Source organism: Myotis davidii, unplaced genomic scaffold (assembly GCF_000327345.1).
Source record: "Myotis davidii unplaced genomic scaffold, ASM32734v1 scaffold111, whole genome shotgun sequence".
Taxonomy (NCBI): domain Eukaryota; kingdom Metazoa; phylum Chordata; class Mammalia; order Chiroptera; family Vespertilionidae; genus Myotis; species Myotis davidii.
The window spans coordinates 735,581-757,457 of record NW_006284347.1 but is presented as its reverse complement, the minus strand read 5'-3'; the positions used below and the strand labels follow the sequence as shown (position 1 = coordinate 757,457).

Sequence of the window (21,877 nt, the reverse complement as noted above, 5' to 3'; positions counted from 1 at the left end):
CCTGGCCCTGCTATGACCTCACACAGTGACTCCAGGGGAGTCCCCCCCACCCCCAATCTGAGTCTGCTCTGGATCTCAGGGGTGACATAATTTGGGCCCAGCCGGGGGTGAGGAGCGGAGCCAGGCCTCCCTCTGACTGTCACTGGTGGAATCTGCAGCGATGTCCTGACAACTCAAAGCAACAGCTTCCTAGGAACCAAGCCAGCGCTGTCCTCACGTGTCCCGCAGTGGGCATGGCTGCAGCCGAGACAGCAGACTGCCTCACCACAGAAAATGACTTTCTAAGGTATAAAATAAGCAATTCTATAATGTGTTAGGTGGTAGTAAGTACTATAAAAAAGGAAAAAAAGGCAAACCAGTGTAACATGGTCAAAAGTGAAGATATAAATATAAAATGCAATTTTACATACGGTGTTAAAGGAGGCCTCTCTGGTAAAAATAATCTGCTCTGGATCTCAGGGGTGACATAATTTGGGCTCTGGTGCTGCCCAGCCGGGGGTGAGGAGCGGAGCCAGGCCTCCCTCTGACTGTCACTGGTGGAATCTGCAGCGATGTCCTGACAACTCAAAGCAACAGCTTCCTAGGAACCAAGCCAGCGCTGTCCTCACGTGTCCCGCAGTGGGCATGGCTGCAGCCGAGACAGCAGACTGCCTCACCACAGCCACTTCCCCCAGGAAGCCCAGGCTGGCAGACTATTCTTGCTCACTCTGTCATCATCAAACCAAGATGCCAACGATAGAGGACCCGGGGAAACTCCCAGAGCAGCATCTCCAGCTCACAATCTTGTACGGCTGAAAGGGGCCTCTACAGGCAGCTCCTGAATGCCCTCAATTTAGACATAAGAGACCAGACCCAAAGGGGATCAGGGACACACCCACAGTCCCTGAGCCGGTGCAGGGAGACCAGGACCAGGATGCAGGCTACTTGGCTCCCTCGCACCATCACACAATCAGAGCCAAGGCCCCTGCTTCTATTGGGTTGGTTAAAACAAGGTGCTAGATAACGAGAGATTGATGCCAGGGCGATCTTAGTCCCAACTTTAATGTTAGCGCCTCTTCCTGTGGTGTGATAGCACACTTCCTCCTAACAAACGGTTCTCAACCAGGAGACATTTGACAACATCTGGAGATGTTTGGGGTTGTCACCAAAAACAGGGGTTGGGGCGTGCTACTGGAATCTAGCAAGTAGAGGCCAGGGATGCTGCTAAACACGCTACAAAGCACAGCAATAACTCTCGACCTGAAATGCCAACAGTGCTGAGGCTGAGGAGATAAAAGATTGTCGTTAGGAGCTCTGGGAGCATCACTGGTGCCTTCCAGCCTCTGGACACACCACCAGATGAGACTGAGAGCTGTCACCGGTGGGTTGACCACAGAGGTGGCTCAGGTCTGGGGGTGGATCCCACAATAACAAAGTCAAGTCTGAATCTGACAACCTCACTTTCAACAGCAATGACTCAGACTGGCCATGGGTGTGCTCTGAGCAGGGCCCAAAGCTCAGGGACACACACAGGCAGCTCCTTCCGCTGTGCGTGGGGAAACCATCCACAGAGAATCCCTCTCCTGCTCGAGGGATGGAAGCCCAAACAGTGTGTGACTTTAACCTGATTTTTGTCCAGCTCACAGTTCTTATACTCTTTTTCTCCCTGCTCCTGGAACGTGACAATGACGAAACCCACGAAGATGTTCATCATGAAGAAAGCGACGATGATGATGTAGATGATGAAGAAGATGGAGATCTCTACGCGGTAGTTGTAGATCGGGCCCACGTTCTCTCCGTTCGAGTCGATGGCTTTGTACAGCAACCTGGAGAGCAGAAGGACCCAATGAGCTGACAGCCCCACCCAGTCTGGGACCCCCACCCCACTGCCTTCCCAGGGCGTCCCTCTTCTGCATGTCCCCGTGGCACCGACGGTCAGACCCCGCACGGGAGCCCCCTCCCCGAGGCCCCTACACACAGGCGGGTCTCTGAGGCACCCTGGTTAGCGTGAGGCCCAGTCAGCCAGCACTTAAGTGGGGGCAGCTGGGATATATTTGTGATTGATGCTTGGAGGAATGAGAAACAAAAGATTTCACAAGTATTCAATCACAATCCTTCCTATTCCCAGGTAGAAGAGGAGGAACATCTCATGTAGGCACTGGCTGAACTGAAAACTGCACACTGGCAAAGACAATAGCAAGCAACCATGGATTTCCAAAGAACTCAGAGAGCTTCCCCAAACTGAAACACACACTGAATTAAATACAGGCCAGGCAGAACTCCACAGGAAGAGGGGACATTACTATAAGGCCCCAAGTTAAATTCAGCCCCATTCTGATGCACAGTCACCACTTCCAGGGCACCCACCCCTGGGTGCACTGTGCTACACACCGTCACATCCATCTGCAAAGGCGGACATCACTGTCACCCCATCGGATGGGAGCTCAGAGAGGGATCTCAGTGCCCAGGGTCACACTCCTCTGGGGCAGACCCGGCGTTGAGCCTAGTTCCTCTGAGCCCCAAGTCCCAACCTTGTCCATTTCCCCTCAGCTACCCCCATGATTTGCTAAAGCACAATGTTCGAAACCTGAGACTCAAAACCTCCGTAGAGTAAAAGATCTTACTCTGCGCCTCTTCTCTCCTCAGCACCAGTTCCCTAATGAACAGCCCCACCCAGCCGTCCTTTCCCTGCAGGCTCTCCTGCAGAGCTCCCTGGCTCTCCCGTGCATCCAGAGGGGGTCTGCCAGCCTGAGAAGACCAGCCTGTCCACCTTCTGCAGTCCCTCTAGGCCTGGGAACTTGACATTCAGGAATCCATGTAGGTACCTATGCTCTGGTTGCAGGAGCTAGAGGTGGGGTGGGGCAGCAGAGAACAGAGAGTAGCAAGGGTACAAGAGACCCTCCTTTGGTATTCCACCTCCTTCCTTCTTCCTGCTTTTCTTACTCTGCCCATCAAAACCCTAGCCATTCTTCAGGACCCTATTCTGCACATCTGTGACATACCAGACCCTCCTGCCTGGTTTGATCACCTGACACACTAACTGAATTTGGGCTTTTAAGGGAGGAACCATGTCGAGACAACTGTTTTTTCCCATGGTGCCTAGCAGAACATGTCACCTGGAGCTGATACCAAAAGCACATTTGATGAATGATCAGGTGAGTGCCTCAATGAAAGACATGGCACAATGGCAGCCATCCACACCTGGCACATATTAGTACTAAGGATGGATGGATGGGTGAGTGGGTGGAAAGATGGATGGATGGAGCTGGTGGATGGGGTGGGTGGATGGATGGATGGATGGATGGGTGGGTGGTGGGTGGATGGATGGATGGATGGATGGATGGATGGGTGGATGGGTGGATGGGTGGATGGGTGGATGGATGGATAAATGGCTTAGGACATTATCAAGATCCTATTTAGTGACCCTATTTAGCTTTACTGACATGGCTACCAATGGGAGTTGGCATGACAAACAGATGCCTCTGAGGGCTCCCACTTTCCATCCAGAGCTTCTCCCCAGGAGCCAGCTGAGATGAGCCCCTGCCTAGGAGCTATACCCTCCTTTCCTGGTTCCCCAAATCTGAGAGTCCTGAAGGCTGGCCACAAAGCTTAATCCTTTGTCTAATCAGACAGAGGGGCCCTATGGGCCAAGAAGTGATTGGTAAGTGGCCCAAAGTTTAAAAAATCATAGGGAAAGCCTGAAGCTGCCGAGAAAAGCAGGACTCACTCAGGAGAGAAGGATGGCTGGAGTGCCCTGAGGCCGGAGGCGCCTCCCTGCGGACGTCCCTCTGTACTTACTCAGGCCAGCCCTCGAACGTGGAGACCGTGAACAGCGCCATCATAGCAGAAAGGACATTGTCAAAATTGAAATCGCTATTTTGCCAGAGCCTCTCATGGACCACAGGGTTATCAATCTCCCCGTCCTTGTAGAGGATGAAAAGCCCCCTAGAAAGGAAAAGAAATGTGGGTCATCTTGGCATGACGAGAAGTCGGTCACAGCTGCCCCATCCCCACTGCAGGCACCGACACGCTTGGTCCGCCAGCCAGGCCACTGACCTGAGCGGGGCACCGCCTGTGTTTCTCCTTCTCCTGCCCTGTATTCAATCTCCTCTCCAGTTCACAGAACTGTCGAGTAACTACTAGCTTAATGAGTATTCCCCAGAGCAACTAGGCAGCCACCGGCATATGCCGGATAACGAATGGAAACTACCAAACAATAAGCATTTCTCATACGCACTGGGCTCAGCATGTACACCGAAGAACCAAAAGCTTCAGCCTTGGAGAATTCCATAAGCTCTGGAAGCCATCCCAGGCATCCTCTTAATCTGCATTTTAGCTTTAATTGAATTCCTTCTCTTGATACCAACAATATCCCCAGTTCCCCCCAAGATTCTATAATTTCTGGCACACGATATTTCTCATAGAATTTCATTTCTGGAAGGAGTCAATGTCTTTGTTTTACAGATGAGGAAGCGAGGCTTGGAGGGGGAAAGGAAGGTGACGTCACACTGTTGCTGCTCAATTCCAGGGGCGCCCTCCACCCCTAGCCCACAGGCCTGGTGCCCCTGCAGGAGCAGAGCCAGCACATTACATTGGTGCTCTCTGACTGCACCTTCTGCTAAAAAGAAACCCCAACCAGTGGAGGCAGCTGGACCTCCCTTGGGGACATCATTAAAGGATGGGGACACAGGGACTTCTGCACAGTCTTAGACTTTAGGCCAGGGGTGGGCAAACTTTTTGACTCGAGGGCCACAATGGGTTCTTAAACTGGACCGGAGGGCCGGAACAAAAGCATGGATGGAGTGTTTGTGTGAACTAATATAAATTCAAAGTAAACATCATTACATAAAAGGGTACGGTCTCTTTTTTTTTAGTTTTATTCATTTCAAACGGGCCGGATCCGGCCCGCTGGCCGTAGTTTGCCCACGGCTGCTTTAGGCCATGGTTTCCATGTTTGCTTTCACATTCTTTTGCATGGCTTGGGATAAGAGGTACGAGTGTTTCCCACCTTATCTCGCCTCTGTCTGTTCTTGTGAATGGAAATATGGCTAAAATGTGGGTGGCAGGAAACCTATTAGAAGATGGCAGCCGGCACCTGAATTCCAGGGAGTTGAGCTATGAGTTCTGGTTTGTGGAAAAATTACCCATCTGGCTGTAGGGCAAGTATGGCAAACTCACGCGCTCGGCCTGCATTCCTCATTTATTTGGCCTGTGTTAGCCTTTGAGTTTGACATGTTTGCTGTAGGGTGAGCTTTCCGGGGCATTTCAATTGTTATTTTAGGGTTTAGTCCCCTCCCCTCTAGTTTGTAGAGTCTATACCAAAAACATCAAAGGCCATCTCTCCATTGTTTTGAGGTGATGAAAGCTTTGTAACTAGATAGAGGTGGTGCTTAAACCACAAAGAGATTGTGCTAAATGCCATTGAATTATATGATTTAAAATGGCTAACTTCATGTGATGTGAATTTCACCTCAAACCAAAAGAACAAACAAACAAAAAAACCCCAGAAACCCTCCATCGTTGCAGCCGTGGGTTGAGCACACGGGCCTCAGGGAGCCCACGCCTTCTGAAATGCCAGCACAGGCGAATCCTGCAAGTCTTCCATCTGTCCTTCCCAATTTCCCACTCCTGTGCGCGGGACATTCACCTGCATTCCTCAGGGTTACTTTTGGCCTCATCTGTGCAGCGATAGAACTTTCCCTGAGTACAAAACAGACACAGAGAGTCAAACACAAGCTTGCCCCTGAAGACATCATCCGGCCTCGTGCCCCAAGGCACGTCCTGTACCTTGAACAACTGGACCCCGATGCAGGCAAACATGAACTGCAGAAGGGTGGTGACGATCATGATGTTGCCGATTGTCCGGATGGCCACAAAGACGCACTGGACGACGTGCTGGGGGGAGAGAGCAGGGAGAGGATGAAGGGGAGACTAATACCAGCCAAGGCTGTTTATGTGTCTGTGCATCTGCATGACTTCCTGACTTTGTGAGGCTCTGTTAACTGTGGGGAGTTAGCCCCAGTGCATCATGGCTGCCTGGGAAGAGCACCTTGTAATGGGTCCCACCTTGGCTTCCTCCCAAGGGGCGGGGGCGGGGGGTGGGGGGCCTGGCACACAGGCCCACAGGACTTCCCACCCCATAAAAAAACTTAGGAAAACATAAACCCTCTTTTGTACAACCTGCGTGAGAATAGATTTAAAGACCAAAGTAAACACGATTAATAATATAAAATAAATGCTGAGTAACTACATAAAGAAAATATTTTAAATAAATGAAAATAAAGGCAATCATAACACTTAAAAATGGTATCAGGTTTGAAAGAGGACACCCCACTGGGTAGAAATGTCCTTTTCAAAGGTGAACCCACTTTAAAATCCATCAGGCCTCAGCCCAGCGCGAGCCCAGCCAAGCCAGTAAACAGAGCTAACCCCGCCGAAGCCAGCCCAGCCTGCGGGAGAGAGTCCCAAACCTTAAGTCCTTTTGCTCTGTTGATGGCCCTGAGCGGTCTCAGGACCCTTAAGACCCTGAGAATCTTCACCACCGAGATGGCACTGGATCTAAGGGGGAAACGGGGAGGAAAGAAGGCAGAGGGCATTAGAGTTGGATGAAACACGGAGACTGTCACACTTGGCTCTCATTTTACTACCACAGCACAGCGTGGTGGGTCCCGTGTGGAGCTGAGCTAACCTCTCCCTGAGACTTGTCTCAGGCCCCTCCTAGGTGAAAATTTTGGAGGAAAAGGGTCATATGTCCTGGAGATCAAGGGAACCTTCACTACCCAAAGCAGAAAGGGCTCCAAGAAGCCACCTGGTCTATGTCCCTCCCATACAGATGGGGAAGCAAAAGGATGCCCTCAGGGTCCTGGGGCCAGCCCTGGAGGAAGCTGGATAAAACGCTTTGAACTAGAACTTGGCTTCTTTCACTCTCTGTTGAAAGCAAATCACAGAGAATAATAAGTCCAAGCTAGCAATGGGCACGGAAAGGACAAGAGAAACACAGGAAAGCAGGGACTGCCCAGTGCTTTCTGGCCTAGGTACCCATTAAGCTTTGCCAGGTACCTAAGTGTGATTATTAAAACGAGGCCCAGCCTTTACGAATCATGTTAAAATTCCTCACGTAAACCATCCTGCCCAGCAGTCCTGGTGTGTACGCACCCACACCCCGGAATACTTACTGGATCCCAAAGGACACCAGAGACACCCCGACGACCAGCATGTCCAGCAAGTTGAAGTAGTTCCGGCAGAAGGCCCCTTTGTGGAGGAACGCTCCAAAGGTCGTCATCTACGGGCAGAACCTGGGTGAGCTGACTGGTTTTTCTCCCCAGAGGAAGAGAAACCTGGGCTCTTTACAATGCCTGGAGGACAGTCTATCTTTACGAACAAGCGTGCATTATGAAGCCAGAAATGTAAGCCAACGGGGCTGAGCACCTGCATAATTTGTTCAAAAATGGCAAAAGGGAAGCTCACTTTGGGGACATATTAAAAGAAGAGAACAATTTAGACTTTATTACAGCAACAACAAACTTCAAACATGAGCAACACTGGCTTGCCCAGAGAGCCTGTCTCAGGAGAGAGTCCACGTGACCACACTTGCCGCCCAGACAACTTGGCTTCCCCACGCAATGCTACTTCAGGCCCTGAGTCCCTGGGAGAGCCTACACTGTTCCAACCCAGAGGCTGGACAAAGCGCTGGGGCCTGGCCGGTGTGGCTCAGTGGCTGAACTTCTACCCATGAATCAAGAGGTCACTGTTTTAATTCCCGGTCAGGGCACATGCCTGGTTTGCAGGCTTGTGCAGGAGACAGGGGATCGATGTTTCTCTCTCAGCAACGTTCCTCTCTCTCGCGCTCTCTAAAATCAATAAAAATATTTTTTAAAAAGTGCTGGGGCCCAGTACTCACCGGCTCTGTCTACACAGAAACCAGTACTTTGCCAGGGAGGCCTCTTCTTGCTCCTAAAGGTCTTAGTGGTACATCCACCGTCGCTCTTCCCACTCAGTTCTCTAGGTGAGAGGGTGTGGCTAGGCAGCGTCACCCGCGTCTCACCTAAGTCATCCCACTCCTCTCCCGTCACAGGCCACGAGCACCTGGAGCCCACACCGTGGGTGCTCCCGTGAGGCTCTTACTGGTGATGGGGAAGGAGGTGGGTGAGGAAGTTCCCCAGAATGGAAACAGCAAAACACAAAGAATTCAGTGTTTATACAAAAAAATAAATTAAAAAAAGTAAAAGAGTGGGGAAGACTCAGGTAAGTGTCAGAGAGGAGAGACAGAGTTGGGAACTAATAAAATTGGACCATATGAAATTGCCAACACTCAACCTTTTTCTGACTTACAAAAATGGTAATTTCATGTGTTAAACCAAATAACCAAAAAGCCTTCCAAATTTTCACAAGGCCACCAGGAACCACCGTTTCATATGTTGGATGCTTCTTGGCAAATCTCTGTTTTCTGAATCCTTGTTTTAGCTTATTTTCCACTCTCTAAAATACTTTCAAAATCATGAATGACGTGGAAGGTTTGTGTGACCTGAGGTAAATATACAGAAATTGAAAAGCAATATATATATTTTTTTCCTTTTAAATAAACCTGTATTTCATTTGCCCCAAAGCTGGAAAGTAACTACTTCATTTAACAACTAAGACATGTGGAAAATAAAATAAAACCTCAATTAACCAGGCTAACAGACTAAATAGAACATTTCCCCATCTGGTTTAAGGAAAAGAAGGGAATTTTTTTTAAAAAAAAGCAGCTGGGATCAAGCAGAGGTTGGGTGAGTGCCCTTCACCCCATGCCCACCCACTGCCTTCCGCCTCTGTGCTCCTTACCGTGGAGACCGCTATTAGAATCTGCTCACGGACCTGGGCACAGGTCTGACTTAGTACTGACAACCAAATTCACTGGCTTCAAGGCAAGAAAATGAACTAAAATGTTTAGATTTTTAACTAATGTTTACACAGAGATTGGTTGTTTAGTTGGTGTTGCACTGTTTTCATTGCCAAGTAATAATAATAATAATAATAATTGAAAGGAAATAAATACCCTATTCCTGAGCCACGTTAATTGAGGTTTCATTTTACAGAAGATTTTGTAAAGAGCCCAAGTTCCATAGTAGTCTAACATAAAATACATTTTTTTCCCCTGAGATGAACCCACAAAAAAACCTCAAATGGTTTAAAGAAAACTGTGGTTAAAATTCCTCGTTTCCCAGCTCATCACCCCACGGGGAGATGATTTGCTCTGACAGTTGTCACAGGCCATGTTATCCAGGACTGCTAGGACCCACACCACTTCGCGAGTCGGGGGCAGGGGGTGCTGGGCTCTCTGCGGTCAGTCTCCAGGCCGCTGGGTGCACAGGAATGAGCTCCCCAGGCGGCTCTCACCCTCAGTACACGAACCGCATGCAGCAATGGCACCTGTTAGCTCATGCATGGGCAGTACATTTAGGGCACCCTGGCCAAAAGGTGCTCCTTTTGTCTGTGTAAATGTAAGCCCATCCATTAAAACAGATAGAAAATATCTAACACAAACAGATTCAAGTTATCTTGCAAATTCTGTTGCAAGAAAATAGTGCTGTTACTATTTTCAGGCCACTGGATCGTAATTCAGTCAAAGAAATGAGAAGAGATCCATGCCCTTCACGGGATAAATGCATTTCCTCCGACTCTGATGCCGGGAAGGGTGGGACAAAGTTCACACACGGTGATGTGTCTGTGATCAGTTCAGAGGATATAAAAAAGGAACAAAGCATCATTTCCAATCACTACCATGAAGCCACAGGAAGTCCTACATGCATCAAGGATTAAAAGGAAAGAGCAAAAACAGGTTGAAGTTTCAGGGGAAAAAAAATCCTCTGATTAAAAAAATAAAAAGTATACGCTTGATCACAGACAAAAAAAAACCCATAACACAAAAATAGTCGAAAGCACTTGACACTGCTTTGCGGTGTGTCACACGCAGGAGCAGGCCCCTTACACACACCCTGCGGAACCTGTTACCTTCAAAACAATCTCAAACGCAAAAGTAGCTGTGAAGACATAGTCTGCATAACCTAGCATCTGGAAAGCAAGCAGAGAAGTGAAACTATTATTGCTACAGCTGCACTAGAATATGTGAGGATCAATGAAAACGCCATTACCTTTAACAGGATTTCAACAGTAAAGATGGCTGTGAAAGCATAGTCAAAGTAACCCAGTATCTGAAAGGCATAACAACGACATGAGAGAAGGGCACCCGGACAGGCCCCACAGCCATACGCCCACGGGTGAATCCCACCTGCAGTCGGAGGCCCTCCCGGGACAAGCCTGTCTCTCTGGAGGTAAGCGCTCACAAATGCCCCACCCGGGCCAGTCACTGCTCCTCTGGATGATGGACCAAGAGCACTTGGAACTACTTACCTCCTCAGCTGCTCGTGCCCACCCTCCCCAGTCTCACATCTCAGACAGAGACTCGTTTCTAAACGTGCTTTATTAATAACCCTTTCTCATCGGAGCACCACGTTGACAGATTACTCGTGGCACCAGATAAATTAGAGCCTCACACACATGTTGAATTTTTAACAGCATCCTTGGCTGAATGAAATACGTTGCCATCCAGCTGAGCTTTAGATTGGTGGGGAAATGTAAATAATGATGCAAGGGGCATCAAAAGGGGCCGGAAGCTTCCTGGAGTCCCCTCCAATGCCAGCCCATTTCCTCAGGGAGTTAAGTACCCACCCCCTCCCTGCACCCCGATGTGTGGGGGCTGGGTAAGCCCTCAGGGAAGTTTCACTCACCACCTCACTCACTCTGCATTGAGCCCTCTCTCTCCCAACACTGCTTTTTAACCTTCCCGGGCCCACCCGAAGAACAGGTGACCTGGTTAACAAATCATCAGTCCAGGCTACTTTGTCAGTATTCCTGAGAATACCGTCTATTCTCCAACCGGCTTGCCCCTCTGGGTTTTCTGCCTTTTTCAGGGCCGTGGGGGAGGAGAGAGGGGCAGGTGGGCTGCAGCAAGAGGTCTGATTGCCACTGAAGGAAGGCCGCTCGCGGGGACCTCAGCCACCAGGAGACAGTGGAGACCACCAGGAGATGCAGCCATCTCAGCTACTTACTGTTGTGACAACTGTGGTCTAAGGTTGAAAGAACTGAGCAGATCAGCATTGGAAGGGAGTCTGGTAGCAAGCCAGGTACTCCTTTCCTTTAACAGATAAGGATACCGGGGAGGGCACAGTGCTGCCTGCCCGGCCACGAAGCCAGTCCTGGCATCGCGGAGCACGGAGCGAGGCCTGCGGAACGCTAGCCGAGAGCCACGGGCCCTGCTGCTGAAGCGTCCACCCCAGGGAGGCCTTTGCTCTCTCTTACAATAAGGTGAGGACCTCTGCCCCAAAGGCCAGCTCTCCTCAGCTCGAGGTTAAGTTCTCTTCTCAGAGGGCATTCCTTATCCAAAGGGCATCCATTTTTGAATATATAAACTTTGCGTATCCGTGTTTCTGGCCAGGCCATGCAAAGCATGTCACCCACTACAGGCCTCTGCCGCTCCTCCTCCTTTCCTCCACGGTCACAGCAGGACTTCACTGCTGACAGCACCTGGGCGGCCAAGAAAAACAATGCTGCCCACGCCCGAGGGTCAGCGCTCTCAGATCCACTCGGCCTCCTTTCTCCTTTTCACTGATAACTCAGCGGAGTTCAAAAGCAAAACAAAAAGTACTGTAGGGTCGCAATTACATGAGATAAAGTCGTCAAATGCACAGACAGAAAGTGGAATGGAGGTGGTCAGGGGCTGGGAGGGGACGTGGGGGAGCTGTCCAGTGGACATAGCTCCTGTCATACAATGCCCATCACTACGAATACCGTCTGTACACTCAAAATGTTGTTAAAAGGGTAGACCTCATGTTAAATGTTACCACTATAAAAAACAACTGTGCTTTAAAAAGCAATGCACACACACATATGTACATCTATTTAAAAACAGCATTCTTGGGGGAAGCAGCAGGGGAGTAAACTCATGGGCTAGGAACTACAATAAAAAAATGAGATTATGAGGCCCCGATGTAAATTAATTCTCCATCAATCTGTGTTTCCGGCTAGCTCCGGACCTAGTCTGCCGTGTGACGGTATTTTTCCCTTCGGTCTCATTTTTATCATGGAACTTAACGACACAGGTCTTTGTTCCATTTGCATGTAGAGATTAAGACAGGCTCGGGGCTGTTATCGTTACATCAGCACCAGCACGTGCCTTGGAGGAAAGTTCTTTATCTTCCTGTCAGAGTGTGTGTTTATCAGTCTGATAGGCTGGGTTTGCCAGGCTTCAAACCGAGAGGCTGGAAATGGAAAGACCGCACGAGGGTTGGTGGTCACAACCGAAATCCTGGGGCACTGATCTGGTGACTGGTTTTAATCCTCAAATCTCTAAACCTCCTGAGCAGACACAGGGCCCACGCAGGCACGGCAGCGACGCCTGATGGCCTCACGCCGGCCGCCCTCGCCTGGGAGGGTTCTGAGTTACCATCTGAAACTGCGCTGCAGTATCAGGGCGGAGAGGCAGCAGGTCCTGGTTCCAAACCGTCTCACGCTGGGACTGTTCAGCGGAACCAGCTGCCTGCTAAGCTGGGACTTCTTAGGCAAGAACTGTTTGGGCACCGTGCTGTCCAGCATCCGCAGGGCAAAGTGCCACCTCTACGCTATGAAACCCGTTATAGAAAACTTAACCCTCCACTAGTTTTCTTCATAAAACCGCCTCTGCCCCACCTTCCTCTCACAGAACCACTCAAGGCCACACTGCAGCACCTCCCTGACTTGTGTTTCTCCCCGTGACCCAGCCAGGTAGCTTCGTGACTGGCCATCCCTGTGGGACCGAAGTCTTCCCCTCCAGCCCTGAGGAAGCTCCTGGGAATGCCTCACGCCTCATCTGTTCTACTTTCCCTCCTGCTGGGTCTTCCACTCGGCAGAAGCATCCAAACAGCACGGATGAGAACTGGGCCGTGGGAGGAAAGAGGGACCAGAATATTGGCGGCCAGGAATGAAGAGGAAGAGAAGCGGGGTCCCCGAATGCACTACAAGTGATTTAAAATGAAGTTTAAAGTACACGATTCAGGAAAGCTTTGTCCTGATAAGACAAAACCTGGCTGGTACTTACAAGTGGGAACCGTGAAGTGCCTGCAGGGGAACGTGATGCCTACTCTAGCTTTTAGTCCCTTTGGCTTCCCAGGCTCTGCGTGGGCGACAGGAGAGGCCAGGGACGACCCAGGAACCCACCCGCCTGTCCTCGCCCGCTCGGTGGCTTACAGTGTTCCTGAAGGAGTGGCTGCGGATGGGGTCCTCGGCGGCCAGGGACGCGCTGCTCAGCATGATGAAGACGAGGATGAGGTTGGTGAAGACGTGGTGGTTGATGAGCTTGTGGCAGCCCACGCGGATGCTGTGGGGAGAATCGGCGCATGGACCTCGCCCAGCCAGCACCCCGGCCCCGCATGCTGGCCCGAGTCAGGCAGGGGCGGCCATCACTGTGCCACCCACACCCACCCAGCAGACCAGAACCACCTGACCGTCGCCCCTCAAAACCCCTGCACGGCAGACCCTGGGCCTGGGTGCGGCTCCGTGTGGGAGCTCACGGACACCATCCAGAGTCCGTCAACATGGGGACTGCCACCTGCTGAAGGAGAAGAAACTGAGGCTGAAGCCCGTGAAAGAGCTGTCTCAGGATTTCCATCCCGGGCTGACGGTGACGTTTCCTGCTACAACATGAAGCCTGGTGCGTACTCTCCCGACCGAGAAGGGAGACTGAGGTGGGAGCTCATCTTCGCAGCAGCTCACAACGAACGGGAGGAGCGATCCCTTTCTCGTACTGCAGCGGGGCTGTGCTAACATAGGCTGCAGTGAGGGAGGCCTGGTGAATGCCCTGTTACGGGGGGATTCGGTCATAGGGCTGCATTATTAGTATTAATATTAGTATTATTATTGCTATTATTTGGAGTTGACCCATAATGAGCACTCCTGAGAACGGAAGTGAGAGTTACATCTGCACGCAAGAATCTCACGAGGATCTTAGTGTACCTGCAGTAGGGCATCAGAGTCCCGTGAAGCCGGGAGGGCAACATGTGCCGAGCGCCCCCGTCCGGCCCTCACCCCCACAATGGCTCCGTGGCCATCGGAGCTCCCTGCAGCCCCTGACGTCTGGGAGCTAGTCAGTGTCTGACTACCCTTCACCCCAACAGTTGACTTTAGAATTTAAAGATTATTATTTTTTTTTTGCCTATAGAATATATGTAGGTTTTTCTTTGGAAAGATTTTTTTCACTTTTAAAACTGGAGTCAACTCTATAGGAAAAGTGACTCCTTGCTTCAGATCCTCCCTTTGGGGCTGGTTAAGGCTGAAATGTGCCCTGGACCATCGGTGCAAGCTGATAGCAACTGAGTCTGGGAAGGCCGCCCAGGGCTGAGAGCAGGCAATCAATCCGTCCTTCAATATAGGTAGACAGTGGGCTATGGGTGTCAGTAACGTCAGGGATGCCCAAACTCTCAACAGTGATGAGTGGAAAAGCTATCATCAAATCTGCAAGTCTCTCAGGACCACAGCCAGCCTTGCTTCCCGCCTGTGTCTCCCGGGGCCTGAGAACCACAGAGTTCTTCTCTGATGGCCAGGAACTGCTCCTGTGATCCTAGAACCTCCAGGAGCCATCTATTCCCTCTGGCATTTCTCTCGGTCCCAGATGATGGAAAACCCAGAACCCAGCCAGTAAAGAAGCACCTTCCTCTTCCCGTACCTGTGAGCAAGGGCCACGCTCCTGGTGAGCACCTTGTCATGCTAACATGAGCAACGCCATGTTAAGCAGGATGTCATAGAGCTGAACCGACTAGCCCAACCTATAAAATATCACTGAGCAATATTAGTTATTGCCAGAAAACTCAACAGGGAAAAGTGATCAGCCGGACTAGATCTCAGGATGAAGACGCTGGGCAGAAGTCGGTGACAAAATCCCCACCTCCCAAAGCATCCTAACAGAAGACCCAGCGGTGAAGAAAGGGTCCTTTGATGGAGAACACGTCACAGGTGACCACCCAGGGAAGGCCAGAGCCGTGGGCTCCGAAGGAAAGGCAGCTATCTCACCACTGCTGAGCCCAGCACAGGGATGAAGGGGAGGAGAATCTGGACTAGGCTCCTCCCAGCCCGGGCCACACCCCTGCAGCCCCTACATCCAGGAAAGCAAGGCTAGGAAGAGATGAGCAGAGGACAAAGGCTGGGGAGGGGTTAGAGCCTGCCGGGGTGGGCCCCCTTGTTCCGGTCCAGAAAGGAGCCGCCCCGTCCCCAGCCACCCTCCCCATCAGGCAACCTGGAGGGCCACAGGGATGTGACTGGAGAGGGGGTACTTACGGGTTGGTCTTGCTAAGAATGAAGAAGGCGCTCCCTTCCGGAATGGGGACGATTTTCTCTTTCATGTTCAGCTCCGAGATTCTGCGAGGACGGGGGCCAGCTGGGACCTCGGGTTCATCCTCCTCCTCCTCCTCCTCTTCCTCTTCCCCTACTTTAAACAAGACACTTTTTTATAGGCATGAAACAAAGGCTGAATTTGGGTTCTAATCATTCTCGATGTCACATGGAAATTTAGCTTAAACTTTAACAACATCTATCAGCCTTCAAGAATCAAAACTCTTTAGAATATGGGCTGTGTGTGTGTCGGGGGTGAGGCAGGGACTGAGCAGCTTGCCTGCACGTGAGTGTGTGTAGTTGCGGGGCTGAGGTGCCCAGCAGTTGAAGATCTAAGCGTAGGTAAGAGGCAGTAACAATGTAATTCCCATGGCCATCCCCCAGCACAGCTGTGTCCCCAGTGACCTCCTTGCTCAGCTTCGGCCCAAAACACTGTGTGGGGCTTCAAGTCACACATGATCAGTCCCCTGAGCTCCTCTACCACCACAGTCCCTCCTACATCAGCCAATAAAGGCACCGGTCAAATGGGAAAGTGTCAGGCGAGTTGTAATTATTGGTTGTCCCTAGAGAGATCTCCCAGCAAAGGCTGGGGTTATCCTGATCCACCTATACTTTCTCTCCCACCACCTGGAATGTGGGTTATGTAAGCTGCCTGTGACCCAGAGAAAAAGCAGGGGACTGGACTCATGGCCTCGGCAGCCAGGCGACCTCGGCGGTCCAGCGTGCATCCAGCTGGCTAGCAGCCACAGAGGCAGCCGCTGATCGTAGAGTGGTGGCCAAGCCCGTCACCATACCTGGCACATCGCAGGGTGGGTAGGGGTCCTTGTCCTCATCCTCTTCTTGGTACTCATCAATTATGACCTAGGATGACAGAGAGATCTTGGGAGTAGGGGAGATTCTGACTTAAATGCCACAGTGAGGACTCAACTCTGCCACTCAGAATGGGGCAGAAAAGTCCCTTCAGAGTGTGACGGTCGTGAGTGTGCAAGGGCAGCAGATGCCCAGGCAGTGACCCTGTGGAGACTGAGGTCTGAGGGCAGACGAGGCGACACCCTCCCAGCTGTGGTCACAGCGCCCAGCAGCATCACATACTGAAAGTGAGCGCCATGCAGCTAGGGAACTTGTTGGTCATGTTCAGTCTCAGTCCCCAGTCTCTCACACATGGTAACTGTACAAAAAGTATTTACTGATTCAATGAACAGACAACCAGGTGAATGAGAAGCCCAGAGCTATCATCCGTGGGAGAGGGTTTCACAGAACAGGCCAGAGCACACAGGCCCTCGCCCTGCGGTCTCCTCGGGCAGATACCCATTCACAGCCCTGGATTTCAATCCCCACTGAGAAAACACTCACAGGTCAGGTCTGATTGCACAAGCCCAATAAAGGAAAATAAGTGGTCAGACCAGTCAAACATCTAACACACTGGTTCTGTGGTAAAATACTGGCTAATTACCAGTGAAGTGCCTAAATTCGCTCAGAACCCCCGGAGGCCAGCCCCTACAGGAGTGTGCCATACTCACTGAAATATCACACAGCACACTCTCATGGTGGAAAGTGCACTATTATGGTGAATCATTTTGAAACAGAAAGGGGGGGAAACATTTCAGATCATGTACCTTGTTGTCACTGTTGGCTATCTGATTGACTTCCGGCTTGTGGTTCTTTTTATTTTCCAGGCTTTCTTTTCTACAGAGGAGAGGACAGAACCCAAGAAACCAAGTAACTATGCTGCTGCGAATAAAAGCCCTCACCAGGGCTCTGCATCAGCAGCGGCCCAGGAAGGACAGCATTTCACTGGAAACCACCCTACCAGCCAGAACACAGCACAACCCACACTCAGAGCTTCCTGCTCACTCAGGGCACTGGATTCATTTCATGGGTCATCTTATTAGAATTCTCATCCAAAAGCTAATCAGCACTGAATGCATCATTTATTTTATGGTGCCAAAATTAACCGCAGCGATTCGTTAGGCATGGGGACATGTGACTCCCACTCTCAGTTCTGAGGGAATGCGAGCCAAGAGCCCGGGCTCTGCCCCAGATTCCAGCCTTTTGGGCCAGCCCCACGTGGCCATCCACAATCACCACTGAGCAGCAACGTGGGGTCGCGGCTGCTGTGGAGTCTGTGTGGCTCCGCCAGGCCTCACCTGCAGTAACTTAGGTGAAAACAGGGTTACCTGGCAATCTTTTTTCTTTCCTTTTCTTCAGCTTCCTCTTTCTGAGCAGTATTCAAACTTTCAGCATCAGCCAAATTGTCTACAGCGATGGCCAAGAAGACATTCAGTAGAATATCTAATTTGAACATTTTAAGGGTATAACACCTTTCTGATGCATGGTCAACAATAGAAACGTCGTATCCCCGGTGCACTCCAGGAGGCTGGTAATGGGACACTGTCCCCTAGTGCCATGTTCACTTGTAAAGCCAGGGGACCAGAGCCGTGCGCTTTTGTTGTTGTTTTCTTTTATAAAACTAGAAAAGCGGAGAAGATAGTCTGGACAGAAGCAAAATTAAGATTCACTAAACTGCGTGAAAACCTACAAACGTCAACATTTCCTTTCATGCATGTGCATACGTGTGCTTGCGCATGCATGTGTGTGCCTCTACACACCTAGGTATCTACAGCTATGAGACACATTGCATAAGACAATCTATAACATAAACACAGAGGGTCTTTTTCATGTTGCAAGTTTGCTTTATGCATTTTGTTTTGTTTCATTTAAAATACGCACACCCATAATGCATATATATTTTGGGCATGCTTTCCAAAATAGACCCCTTCAAAGACAACACATTATGCAAATGAGGATCCCATTGCACAAGGCAGTCTGAGCCTTTCTCATTGGAAACAGCCTCCAGGGTGTACAGACACCTCATTCATCCATTCATTCATTCATTCACTGCACATCCCCTGACCACCACATGCCTGACTCACTGCTGGCTGTGCTGGCCTATTCTTTTGAATAGGCCCACTGTGGCTAAATCGTTGACTACGGTGGTTGAATTTTATTTTTTCAAATAGTAAAAAGTTAGGTATTTGAACAAGTTATAAGGTTTTTGGCTTTTACTATAACGTATGTGTGGTTTCCATAAACAAATTAAAAAAAATTCAGAACAAGGTTTCCAAATCAGAAGATGCCTGTTTCTTATTTGCTAGCTGGTAAGTCTGTTTTTGAGAAGCAGGAGATGAGAGGGCAGGAAGTGAAGGCGGCTCCCTCCCCTGACTAAGTGTCTCAGGCTGAGCACAGCCCTCTACAGGCGGGAGCTGGGACCTGAGACGGGAGCAGCACACACTGCTCACGTGCCCTTGCAGTCTGAGGTCTCCGGTGGGTGCCGACCATGCAAACATCACCTAACAGGGACCGACGATAAGACAGCTTTCAGGGGATTTCGTGCTCGACGAATCGAATCAAGTCGTTCAAGAGGGCAGGAACGTGAGTGAATTATATTAAGATTTCGAACCGTCTTCCAGATGCTAGCCTATTTTTTACACAAAGCCTCTGGGAGCCTGAGGTGGTATTCATATGTTTGTACAACAGCTCTTCCACCAAGCATTTATTGAGGGGCTCTGCAAGGCAGGTCTTGTGCTGGACAGGGAGGATGGAGAGATACAGCAGACACAAGCAAAGGTGATGGGGTCATGAAGGTGCCAATCAAGGTAAAGGGAGACCTGAGTTTCCAGAAGCCTGGGGCAGGGGTGGGCAAACTTTTTGACTTGAGGGCCACAATGGGTTCTTAAACTGGACCGGAGGGCCGGAACAAAAGCATGGATGGAGTGTTTGTGTGAACTAATATAAATTCAAAGTAAACATCATTACATAAAAGGTTACGGTCTTTTTTGCCCGCGGGCCGTAGTTTGCCCATGGCTGGGTTAGAGAGTACCTCTTGGTAGGGAGAAGGAATAAACACGTTGCAGAAGTTATACAGCATGATACAGCAATCAACCAATGGATATTTGACTTTCAAAGATGGACAGGTCAGCAAAGTAAAGTTAGATTTACGGGAGCTTAGTTCAGCCCACTGAAGGTAAGTCCCCATCAGTTATGAGGGGTCTTAAGAAGATATAACTGTGCCCCAGCTTCCCAAGGATGATGGCACGGAGAGCCACCTGGCCTTGCCCTGAGCTATCCCATGGGACCTGCACAGAGGATGCGACACCTCGAGGGGCGACCACTGCTGCAGTCCAGGCACTGTCTCTGGCTCCCTCCTCTGAGCCTGCTCTCATCCTGCAGGGCCTCACTGGGACGCTGCCTCTCCTTTGCTCACCCAGCAACCATGAAGGAGAGCAGATAGAACAGGGTAAGGGCATTCACCTCCCCATCACAACAGCCACCACGCCACCATGGGGAGAGTCAGAGGGAGAAACCAAACAAGAAGGGGCAACAGCAACACCCTGGTCAGCGAAAGGATACAGTTCCCACAAATGAAGAGGATGATGAAGTAGATGCAGACGATCATCCCTGAAGATGACGGGCCCCCGTACGCCATGATGCCGTCATACATCACAGCATTCCAGTCTTCGCCTGTCAGAATCTAAGAAGCCAAAACTTGATCAGCCGGTAGACCCACAATTCCCAGGTGTCTCCAGAGCTCCGTGGTGGCTGCCTATATCTGGTTTAACACTGCCTTTCACAGTCTGGTCTGCACTGAACAAACCCATCTGCTATCCCGCAGAGTTTACAAAACATTATTATTTTTAAAAAATATATGTTATTGATTTTTTACAGAGAGGAAGGGAGAGGGATAGAGATTAGAAACATCAATCGGCTGCCTCCTGCACACCCCCCACTGGGAATGTGCCCACAACTAAGGTACATGCCCTTGACCGGAATCGAACCTGGGACCCTTCAGTCCGCAGGCCGACGCTCTATCCACTGAGCCAAACTGGTTAGGGCAAAAAAACACACATTATTTTTAATTACACCAATAGATGAGTTCTAGTGAAAATAACATTACATATAAGACTTATGTACCCTGAGATGACGCCTCAGCCCTGAGAGCATGCTATTGGGGTGTCTCTCTCCGGGACCTTTATTGTGGATTTAAACTCATATGTACACTCAGAGGAAATGGGCCATTGGGGGGCTTCTCTTATTTATTAGACATAAAGGGTATCATATACTGTATGAATTTTCTGCAATTTGCCTTACCCCCCGCCCCCCTCAACATTATACTCTGGAGACACTCTGTGTTAACAGCTTTATTTCATCCTTTAAAAAAATTTTTTTTTAATCCTCACCCAAGGATCTGTTTTCATTGATTTTAGAGAGAGAGGAAGGGAAAGAGAGAAAGATATTGATGTGTTTATTTTTTTTAATGATGAGAGAGAGAGAGAGAGAAGCATTTATCAGAAGCCTTCCACATGTCCCAGCCAGGGATGGAACCTGCAAACCTGGGTATGTGCCCTGACCAGGAATCAAACCCGAAACCTTTCTGGTGCACAGGATGATGCTCCAACCAACTGAGCCACTGGCCAGGGCTCATTTCAGTCTTTTTAACTGCTGCCTAGTATTCCACATAGTTAACCAAGTGTGGAAATGGAAAACTATAGCTATGAATTTTTATAAGCAGAGAATTCCCTAAGTATCTTATGTAAATTTACAAACTACCTCGTGAGTAGATACTAATAATTACCTGAATTTCAAATATAATCTTCTCTACTGATGATACTTGGTAATTCAATCCATCATGAAATAGAACCAGATGAATATTAACAGCAATTTAAAAATACACTAACTTCCAAAAGAAAGAGAGACAGTGAGGGAGAAAGAAAGAGAGAAAGAGAAAGAGAGAGAGAGAGAGAGCTCCCATATCACCTATCTGGGCCAGATACTTTAAAAATTAAAACCGTCATGGTCACCACCAAACAGGAAAATGGGATTTGATAAAGCAATTCACAGAAAAGGAATTAGAAGTGGGCCTTAGTCACATGAAAAGACATTCAAGTTCACTCCTGATAATACCATGTTCACCAATCAGACAGGCGCAATCTGAAAGCCTGAGCACCTCCAGTGGGGTGCAAAGGAGTGAGGCAACGGGCAGCCCCACACCCCATCCCTGGAGGATGAACGAACACACCCTCAAGGAGAATACTTGGGTCAGAGCATCCAAGCTGCACATGCGCACACACCCTCTGAACCAGCAGACTCTGGGAACGTCTCCTACAGATCTGCTCTCACTCATGTGCCCCAGGGCATACGTTCAAGGTCACCCACTGAGGCAAGACTGGAGCCGATAAAATATTCCCCAGCAGGGGACTGCTCCATGAATCATGCACGCCCATACCCAGGAATTTACGCTGCAGGGAGTAGGAGGCGGCAACCTTTTGGGGGCCAATCAGGCAGGTTCTTAAGCACACTTTAAGTGATAAACAGCAAGATGGAAAACGGTGTAGAATGAGCTCCCATCTGTGTGAATTCACCTGGAGGCAGGTAGGCAGGCTAACTGACTTATACCTGAGCAAATATATCTCAAAGAACACACAAGAAGCTGTTAACGGTG

The 21,877-nt window shown here is 49.9% G+C and overlaps 1 protein-coding gene across 2 annotated transcripts in view; it reads right to left on the bottom strand.

Moving 5' to 3' along the window:
• CACNA1D (calcium voltage-gated channel subunit alpha1 D) overlaps positions 1 to 21,877 on the bottom strand; it is a 306,783-nt gene that overhangs the window by 64,628 nt on the left and 220,278 nt on the right. For both annotated transcript variants that reach the window (XM_015571127.1, XM_006754674.2), the window contains 13 exons: positions 19,789 to 19,909; positions 17,556 to 17,670; positions 16,995 to 17,064; positions 16,173 to 16,239; positions 15,325 to 15,475; positions 13,243 to 13,372; positions 10,113 to 10,172; positions 7,155 to 7,261; positions 6,450 to 6,537; positions 5,767 to 5,874; positions 5,627 to 5,679; positions 3,778 to 3,924; positions 1,604 to 1,805 (listed from right to left, as the gene is read on the bottom strand). In XM_015571127.1, coding sequence (XP_015426613.1) covers positions 1,604 to 1,805; positions 3,778 to 3,924; positions 5,627 to 5,679; positions 5,767 to 5,874; positions 6,450 to 6,537; positions 7,155 to 7,261; positions 10,113 to 10,172; positions 13,243 to 13,372; positions 15,325 to 15,475; positions 16,173 to 16,239; positions 16,995 to 17,064; positions 17,556 to 17,670; positions 19,789 to 19,909 — 1,419 coding nt within the window. The remainder of the gene's footprint in view (positions 1 to 1,603; positions 1,806 to 3,777; positions 3,925 to 5,626; positions 5,680 to 5,766; positions 5,875 to 6,449; positions 6,538 to 7,154; positions 7,262 to 10,112; positions 10,173 to 13,242; positions 13,373 to 15,324; positions 15,476 to 16,172; positions 16,240 to 16,994; positions 17,065 to 17,555; positions 17,671 to 19,788; positions 19,910 to 21,877) is intronic.